This window comes from Mytilus californianus, unplaced genomic scaffold (assembly GCF_021869535.1).
Source record: "Mytilus californianus isolate M0D057914Y unplaced genomic scaffold, xbMytCali1.0.p SCAF_14, whole genome shotgun sequence".
Taxonomy (NCBI): domain Eukaryota; kingdom Metazoa; phylum Mollusca; class Bivalvia; order Mytilida; family Mytilidae; genus Mytilus; species Mytilus californianus.
In genome coordinates, this window is record NW_026262626.1 from 5,095,557 (window position 1) to 5,105,473 (window position 9,917).

A 9,917-nucleotide genomic window follows, 5' to 3' on the forward strand; every position below is an offset into this window, starting at 1 on the left:
AGTCCTTTAAACACAAAACGCGCGTCTAGCGTTCACAAGTTTAATCATGGTATCAATGATGAGTTTATAATATAAATACATGTCCGTTTTTACTTACGAATAAATCTGCTTTTTATAGGTTCAGTAGAAACTACCACCTCGCTAATGACCAGCACGGAAGGTACAGCCGTCTCTCATATTACTGGTACTACAACTGAGACAACGACAGGTACGAGCGCAATTACCACCTCGCCAGTGACCAGCATAGAAGGTACAACCGTCTCTCAAACAACTGGTACAACAGTGTCAAGCACCGAAGGATCAGCTCATTCTTTTTAATCAATGGAATTTTCGTTTTTCTCTTTAGATCATTTAATCTTTTCGTATTTGCTTTAATAAAATGAATGAACTAACCAATCAATCAATCAATCAATCAATCAATCAATTTCTCAATTAATCGTTAGATAAGCCAATGAAGTTGCGTTAGTTCAAACCTATCAAAAATATTTCTCAAAACTATATTTTTTTCTATTAATGTGTAAACTCATCAAAGATCCACTCGAAAAACTCTTTGCGTATTTTGTTCTGGTTTTTCAAAACTAAATATTACAAATCAAACTGGAGTTTAACTTAACCTCGCTCAAATGAGATAAGTTAATTCTGCATGCATTATCGCATTAATATCAATACATATTTGTTTTAATTTACAAAAATCTGCTTTTTTATAGGCTCAGTCGCAAGTACCACGCCGCCAGTGACCAGCACCGAAGGTACAACCGTGTCTCAGACTACTAGCACAACAGTGTCAAGCACCGAAGGTACAACCGTGTCTCAGACTACTGGCACAGTGTCAAGCACCGAAGGTACAACTGTTCCTCAAACTACTGGCACTACAGTATCAAGCACCGAAGGTACAACCGTCTCTCAGACTACTGGCACAACAGTGTCAACCACCGAAGGTACAACTGTTCCTCAAACTACTGGCACTTCAGCTGAGACAACAACAGGCACAATTGAAACTACGACCTCGCCAGTTATAAACACCGAAGGTACAACCGTGTCTCAAACTTCTGGCACTACAGTATCAAGCACCGAAGGAACCACTGTCTCACAGACTACTGGAACTACAGCTGAGACAACAACAGGCACAACTGAAACTACGACCTCGCCAGTTACAAGCACCGAAGGTACAACCGTGTCTCAAACTTCTGGCACTACAGTATCAAGCACCGAAGGAACCACTGTCTCACAGACTACTGGAACTACAGCTGAGACAACGACAGGCACAATCGCAACAACAATCTCGCCAGTGACAAGCACTGAAGGTACAACCGTGTCTCAGACTTCTGGCACTACAGTATCAAGCACCGAAGGTACCACTGTCTCACAAACTACTGGAACTACAGCTGAGACAACGACAGGCACAATCGCAACTACCATCTCGCCAGTGACAAGCACCGAAGGTACAACCGTGTCTCAGACTACTGGCACAACAGTGTCAAGCACCGAAGGTACAACTGTGTCTCAGACTTCTGGCACTACAGTATCAAGCACCGAAGGTACCACTGTCTCACAGAGAACTGGAACTACAGCTGAGATAACGACAGGCACAATCGCAACTACCATCTCGCCAGTGACAAGCACCGAAGGTACAACCGTGTCTCAGACTACTGGCACAACAGTGTCAAGCACCGAAGGTACAACCGTGTCTCAGACTACTGGCACAACAGTGTCAAGCACCAAAGGTACAACTGTTCCTCAAACTACTGGCACTACAGTATCAAGCACCGAACGTACAACCGTGTCTCAAACTTCTGGCACTACAGTATCAAGCACCGAACGAACCACTGTCTCACAGAATACTGGAACTACAGCTGAGACAACAACAGGCACAATTGAAACTACGACCTCGCCAGTTACAAGCACCGAAGGTACAACCGTGTCTCAAACTTCTGGCACTACAGTATCAAGCACCGAAGGTACCACTGTCTCACAGACTACTGGAATTACAGCTGAGACAACGACAGGCACAATCGCAACTACCATCTCGCCAGTGACAAGCACCGAAGGTACAACCGTGTCTCAGACTTCTGGCACTACAGTATCAAGCACCGAAGGTACCACTGTCTCACAGACTACTGGAATTACAGCTGAGACAACGACAGGCACAATCGCAACTACCATCTCGCCAGTGACAAGCACCGAAGGTACAACCGTGTCTCAGACTACTGGCACAACAGTGTCAAGCACCGAAGGTACAACCGTGTCTCAGACTACTGGCACAACAGTGTCAAGCACCGAAGGTACAACTGTTCCTCAAACTACTGGCACTATAGTATCAAGCACCGAAGGTACAACCGTCTCTCAGACTACTGGCACAACAGTGTCAACCACCGAAGGTACAACTGTTCCTCAAACTACTGGCACTACAGCTGAGACAACAACAGGCACAATCGCAACTACCATCTCGCCAGTGACAAACACCGAAGGTACAACCGTGTCTCAACCTACTGGCACTAAAGTATCAAGTACCGAAGGTACCACTGTCTCACAGACTACTGGAACTACAGCTGAGACAACGACAGGCACAATCGCAACTACCATCTCGCCAGTGACAAGCACCGAAGGTACAACCGTGTCTCAGACTACTGGCACAACAGTGTCAAGCACCGAAGGTACAACTGTTCCTCAAACTACTGGCACTACAGTATCAAGCACCGAAGGTACAACCGTCTCTCAGACTACTGGCACAACAGTGTCAAGCACCGAAGGTACAACTGTTCCTCAAACTACTGGCACTACAGCTGAGACAACAACAGGCACAACTGAAACTACGACCTCGCCAGTTACAAGCACCGAAGGTACAACCGTTTCTCAAACTTCTGGCACTACAGTATCAAGCACCGAAGGAACCACTGTCTCACAGACTACTGGAACTACAGCTGAGACAACGACAGGCACAATCGCAACTACAATCTCGCCAGTGACAAGCACTGAAGGTACAACCGTGTCTCAGACTTCTGGCACTACAGTATCAAGCAACAAAGGTACCACTGTCTCACAAACTACTGGAACTACAGCTGAGACAACGACAGGCACAATCGCAACTACCATCTCGCCAGTGACAAGCACCGAAGGTACAACCGTGTCTCAGACTACTGGCACAACAGTGTCAAGCACCGAAGGTACAACCGTGTCTCAGACTACTGGCACAACAGTGTCAAGCACCGAAGGTACAACTGTTCCTCAAACTACTGGCACTACAGTATCAAGCACCGAAGGTACAACCGTGTCTCAAACTTCTGGCACTACAGTATCAAGCACCGAAGGAACCACTGTCTCACAGACTACTGGAACTACAGCTGAGACAACAACAGGCACAATTGAAACTACGACCTCGCCAGTTACAAGCACCGAAGGTACAACCGTGTCTCAAACTTCTGGCACTACAGTATCAAGCACCGAAGGAACCACTGTCTCACAGAATACTGGAACTACAGCTGAGACAACAACAGGCACAATTGAAACTACGACCTCGCCAGTTACAAGCACCGAAGGTACAACCGTGTCTCAAACTTCTGGCACAGTATCAAGCACCGAAGGTACCACTGTCTCACAGACTACTGGAACTACAGCTGAGACAACGACAGGCACAATCGCAACTACCATCTCGCCAGTGACAAGCACCGAAGGTACAACCGTGTCTCAGACTACTGGCACAACAGTGTCAAGCACCGAAGGTACAACCGTGTCTCAGACTACTGGCACAACAGTGTCAAGCACCGAAGGTACAACTGTTCCTCAAACTACTGGCACTACAGTATCAAGCACCGAAGGTACAACCGTCTCTCAGACTACTGGCACAACAGTGTCAAGCACCGAAGGTACAACCGTGTCTCAGACTACTGGCACAACAGTGTCAAGCACCGAAGGTACAACTGTTCCTCAAACTACTGGCACTATAGTATCAAGCACCGAAGGTACAACCGTCTCTCAGACTACTGGCACAACAGTGTCAACCACCGAAGGTACAACTGTTCCTCAAACTACTGGCACTACAGCTGAGACAACAACAGGCACAATCGCAACTACCATCTCGCCAGTGACAAATACCGAAGGTTCAACCGTGTCTCAAACTACTGGCACTAAAGTATCAAGTACCGAAGGTACCACTGTCTCACAGACTACTGGAACTACAGCTGAGACAACGACAGGCACAATCGCAACTACCATCTCGCCAGTGACAAGCACCGAAGGTACAACCGTGTCTCAGACTACTGGCACAACAGTGTCAAGCACCGAAGGTACAACTGTTCCTCAAACTACTGGCACTACAGTATCAAGCACCGAAGGTACAACCGTCTCTCAGACTACTGGCACAACAGTGTCAAGCACCGAAGGTACAACTGTTCCTCAAACTACTGGCACTACAGCTGAGACAACAACAGGCACAACTGAAACTACGACCTCGCCAGTTACAAGCACCGAAGGTACAACCGTTTCTCAAACTTCTGGCACTACAGTATCAAGCACCGAAGGAACCACTGTCTCACAGACTACTGGAACTACAGCTGAGACAACGACAGGCACAATCGCAACTACAATCTCGCCAGTGACAAGCACTGAAGGTACAACCGTGTCTCAGACTTCTGGCACTACAGTATCAAGCAACAAAGGTACCACTGTCTCACAAACTACTGGAACTACAGCTGAGACAACGACAGGCACAATCGCAACTACCATCTCGCCAGTGACAAGCACCGAAGGTACAACCGTGTCTCAGACTACTGGCACAACAGTGTCAAGCACCGAAGGTACAACCGTGTCTCAGACTACTGGCACAACAGTGTCAAGCACCGAAGGTACAACTGTTCCTCAAACTACTGGCACTACAGTATCAAGCACCGAAGGTACAACCGTGTCTCAAACTTCTGGCACTACAGTATCAAGCACCGAAGGAACCACTGTCTCACAGACTACTGGAACTACAGCTGAGACAACAACAGGCACAATTGAAACTACGACCTCGCCAGTTACAAGCACCGAAGGTACAACCGTGTCTCAAACTTCTGGCACTACAGTATCAAGCACCGAAGGAACCACTGTCTCACAGAATACTGGAACTACAGCTGAGACAACAACAGGCACAATTGAAACTACGACCTCGCCAGTTACAAGCACCGAAGGTACAACCGTGTCTCAAACTTCTGGCACAGTATCAAGCACCGAAGGTACCACTGTCTCACAGACTACTGGAACTTTAGCTGAGACAACAACAGGCACAATTGAAACTACGACCTCGCCAGTTACAAGCACCGAAGGTACAACCGTGTCTCAAACTTCTGGCACTACAGTATCAAGCACCGAAGGTACCACTGTCTCACAGACTACTGGAACTACAGCTGAGACAACGACAGGCACAATCGCAACTACCATCTCGCCAGTGACAAGCACCGAAGGTACAACCGTGTCTCAGACTACTGGCACAACAGTGTCAAGCACCGAAGGTACAACCGTGTCTCAGACTACTGGCACAACAGTGTCAAGCACCGAAGGTACAACTGTTCCTCAAACTACTGGCACTACAGTATCAAGCACCGAAGGTACAACCGTCTCTCAGACTACTGGCACAACAGTGTCAACCACCGAAGGTACAACTGTTCCTCAAACTACTGGCACTACAGCTGAGACAACAACAGGCACAATTGAAACTACGACCTCGCCAGTTACAAACACCGAAGGTACAACCGTGTCTCAAACTTCTGGCACTACAGTATCAAGCACCGAAGGAACCACTGTCTCACAGACTACTGGAACTACAGCTGAGACAACAACAGGCACAATTGAAACTACGACCTCGCCAGTTACAAGCACCGAAGGTACAACCGTGTCTCAAACTTCTGGCACTACAGTATCAAGCACCGAAGGTACCACTGTCTCACAGACTACTGGAACTACAGCTGAAACAACGACAGGCACAATCGCAACTACCATCTCGCCAGTGACAAGCACCGAAGGTACAACCGTGTCTCAGACTACTGGCACAACAGTGTCAAGCACCGAAGGTACAACTGTTCCTCAAACTACTGGCACTACAGTATCAAGCACCGAAGGTACAACCGTCTCTCAGACTACTGGCACAACAGTGTCAAGCACCGAAGGTACAACTGTTCCTCAAACTACTGGCACTACAGTTGACACAACAACAGGCACAACTGAAACTACGACCTCGCCAGTTACAAGCACCGAAGGTAAAACCGTGTCTCAAACTTCTGGCACTACAGTATCAAGCACCGAAGGAACCACTGTCTCACAGACTACTGGAACTACAGCTGAGACAACGACAGGCACAATCGCAACTACCATCTCGCCAGTGACAAGCACTGAAGGTACAACCGTGTCTCAGACTTCTGGCACTACAGTAACAAGCACCGAAGGTACCACTGTCTCACAAACTACTGGAACTACAGCTGAGACAACGACAGGCACAATCGCAACTACCATCTCGCCAGTGACAAGCACCGAAGGTACAACCGTGTCTCAGACTACTGGCACAACAGTGTCAAGCACCGAAGGTACAACTGTTCCTCAAACTACTGGCACTACAATATCAAGCACCGAAGGTACAACCGTGTCTCAAACTTCTGGCACTACAGTATCAAGCACCGAAGGAACCACTGTCTCACAGACTACTGGAACTACAGCTGAGACAACGACAGGCACAATCGCAACTACCATCTCGCCAGTGACAAGGACTGAAGGTACAACCGTGTCTCAGACTTCTGGCACTACAGTATCAAGCACCGAAGGTATCACTGTCTCACAAACTACTGGAACTACAGCTGAGACAACGACAGGCACAATCGCAACTACCATCTCGCCAGTGACAAGCACCGAAGGTACAACCGTGTCTCAGACTACTGGCACAACAGTGACAAGCACCGAAGGTACAACTGTTCCTCAAACTACTGGCACTACAGTATCAAGCACCGAAGGTACAACCGTCTCTCAGACTACTGGCACAACAGTGTCAAGCACCGAAGGTACAACTGTTCCTCAAACTACTGGCACTACAGCTGAGACAACAACAGGCACAACTGAAACTACGACCTCGCCAGTTACAAGCACCGAAGGTACAACCGTTTCTCAAACTTCTGGCACTACAGTATCAAGCACCGAAGGAACCACTGTCTCACAGACTACTGGAACTACAGCTGAGACAACGACAGGCACAATCGCAACTACAATCTCGCCAGTGACAAGCACTGAAGGTACAACCGTGTCTCAGACTTCTGGCACTACAGTATCAAGCAACAAAGGTACCACTGTCTCACAAACTACTGGAACTACAGCTGAGACAACGACAGGCACAATCGCAACTACCATCTCGCCAGTGACAAGCACCGAAGGTACAACCGTGTCTCAGACTACTGGCACAACAGTGTCAAGCACCGAAGGTACAACCGTGTCTCAGACTACTGGCACAACAGTGTCAAGCACCGAAGGTACAACTGTTCCTCAAACTACTGGCACTACAGTATCAAGCACCGAAGGTACAACCGTGTCTCAAACTTCTGGCACTACAGTATCAAGCACCGAAGGAACCACTGTCTCACAGACTACTGGAACTACAGCTGAGACAACAACAGGCACAATTGAAACTACGACCTCGCCAGTTACAAGCACCGAAGGTACAACCGTGTCTCAAACTTCTGGCACTACAGTATCAAGCACCGAAGGAACCACTGTCTCACAGAATACTGGAACTACAGCTGAGACAACAACAGGCACAATTGAAACTACGACCTCGCCAGTTACAAGCACCGAAGGTACAACCGTGTCTCAAACTTCTGGCACAGTATCAAGCACCGAAGGTACCACTGTCTCACAGACTACTGGAACTACAGCTGAGACAACGACAGGCACAATCGCAACTACCATCTCGCCAGTGACAAGCACCGAAGGTACAACCGTGTCTCAGACTACTGGCACAACAGTGTCAAGCACCGAAGGTACAACCGTGTCTCAGACTACTGGCACAACAGTGTCAAGCACCGAAGGTACAACTGTTCCTCAAACTACTGGCACTACAGTATCAAGCACCGAAGGTACAACCGTCTCTCAGACTACTGGCACAACAGTGTCAACCACCGAAGGTACAACTGTTCCTCAAACTACTGGCACTACAGCTGAGACAACAACAGGCACAATTGAAACTACGACCTCGCCAGTTACAAACACCGAAGGTACAACCGTGTCTCAAACTTCTGGCACTACAGTATCAAGCACCGAAGGAACCACTGTCTCACAGACTACTGGAACTACAGCTGAGACAACAACAGGCACAATTGAAACTACGACCTCGCCAGTTACAAGCACCGAAGGTACAACCGTGTCTCAAACTTCTGGCACTACAGTATCAAGCACCGAAGGTACCACTGTCTCACAGACTACTGGAACTACAGCTGAGACAACGACAGGCACAATCGCAACTACCATCTCGCCAGTGACAAGCACCGAAGGTACAACCGTGTCTCAGACTACTGGCACAACAGTGTCAAGCACCGAAGGTACAACCGTGTCTCAGACTACTGGCACAACAGTGTCAAGCACCGAAGGTACAACTGTTCCTCAAACTACTGGCACTACAGTATCAAGCACCGAAGGTACAACCGTCTCTCAGACTACTGGCACAACAGTGTCAACCACCGAAGGTACAACTGTTCCTCAAACTACTGGCACTACAGCTGAGACAACAACAGGCACAATTGAAACTACGACCTCGCCAGTTACAAACACCGAAGGTACAACCGTGTCTCAAACTTCTGGCACTACAGTATCAAGCACCGAAGGAACCACTGTCTCACAGACTACTGGAACTACAGCTGAGACAACAACAGGCACAATTGAAACTACGACCTCGCCAGTTACAAGCACCGAAGGTACAACCGTGTCTCAAACTTCTGGCACTACAGTATCAAGCACCGAAGGTACCACTGTCTCACAGACTACTGGAACTACAGCTGAAACAACGACAGGCACAATCGCAACTACCATCTCGCCAGTGACAAGCACCGAAGGTACAACCGTGTCTCAGACTACTGGCACAACAGTGTCAAGCACCGAAGGTACAACTGTTCCTCAAACTACTGGCACTACAGTATCAAGCACCGAAGGTACAACCGTCTCTCAGACTACTGGCACAACAGTGTCAAGCACCGAAGGTACAACTGTTCCTCAAACTACTGGCACTACAGTTGACACAACAACAGGCACAACTGAAACTACGACCTCGCCAGTTACAAGCACCGAAGGTACAACCGTGTCTCATACTTCTGGCACTACAGTATCAAGCACCGAAGGAACCACTGTCTCACAGACTACTGGAACTACAGCTGAGACAACGACAGGCACAATCGCAACTACCATCTCGCCAGTGACAAGCACTGAAGGTACAACCGTGTCTCAGACTTCTGGCACTACAGTAACAAGCACCGAAGGTACCACTGTCTCACAAACTACTGGAACTACAGCTGAGACAACGACAGGCACAATCGCAACTACCATCTCGCCAGTGACAAGCACCGAAGGTACAACCGTGTCTCAGACTACTGGCACAACAGTGTCAAGCACCGAAGGTACAACTGTTCCTCAAACTACTGGCACTACAATATCAAGCACCGAAGGTACAACCGTGTCTCAAACTTCTGGCACTACAGTATCAAGCACCGAAGGAACCACTGTCTCACAGACTACTGGAACTACAGCTGAGACAACGACAGGCACAATCGCAACTACCATCTCGCCAGTGACAAGGACTGAAGGTACAACCGTGTCTCAGACTTCTGGCACTACAGTATCAAGCACCGAAGGTATCACTGTCTCACAAACTACTGGAACTACAGCTGAGACAACGACAGGCACAATCGCAACTACCA

At 48.3% G+C, this 9,917-nt stretch overlaps 1 protein-coding gene across 1 annotated transcript in view; it reads left to right on the forward strand.

Annotated features, from left to right (window-relative positions):
- The window catches only part of LOC127724874 (mucin-16-like), a gene marked incomplete at its 3' end in the record, with an annotated part of 75,791 nt that extends 66,184 nt beyond the window's left edge, over positions 1 to 9,607 (forward strand). The window contains exons 30-33 of the mRNA XM_052231879.1: positions 161 to 250; positions 708 to 3,893; positions 4,098 to 4,107; positions 6,544 to 9,607. Of these exons, the coding sequence (XP_052087839.1) occupies positions 161 to 250; positions 708 to 3,893; positions 4,098 to 4,107; positions 6,544 to 9,607 (6,350 nt within the window). The remainder of the gene's footprint in view (positions 1 to 160; positions 251 to 707; positions 3,894 to 4,097; positions 4,108 to 6,543) is intronic.
- Positions 9,608 to 9,917: the final 310 nt, after the last annotated feature.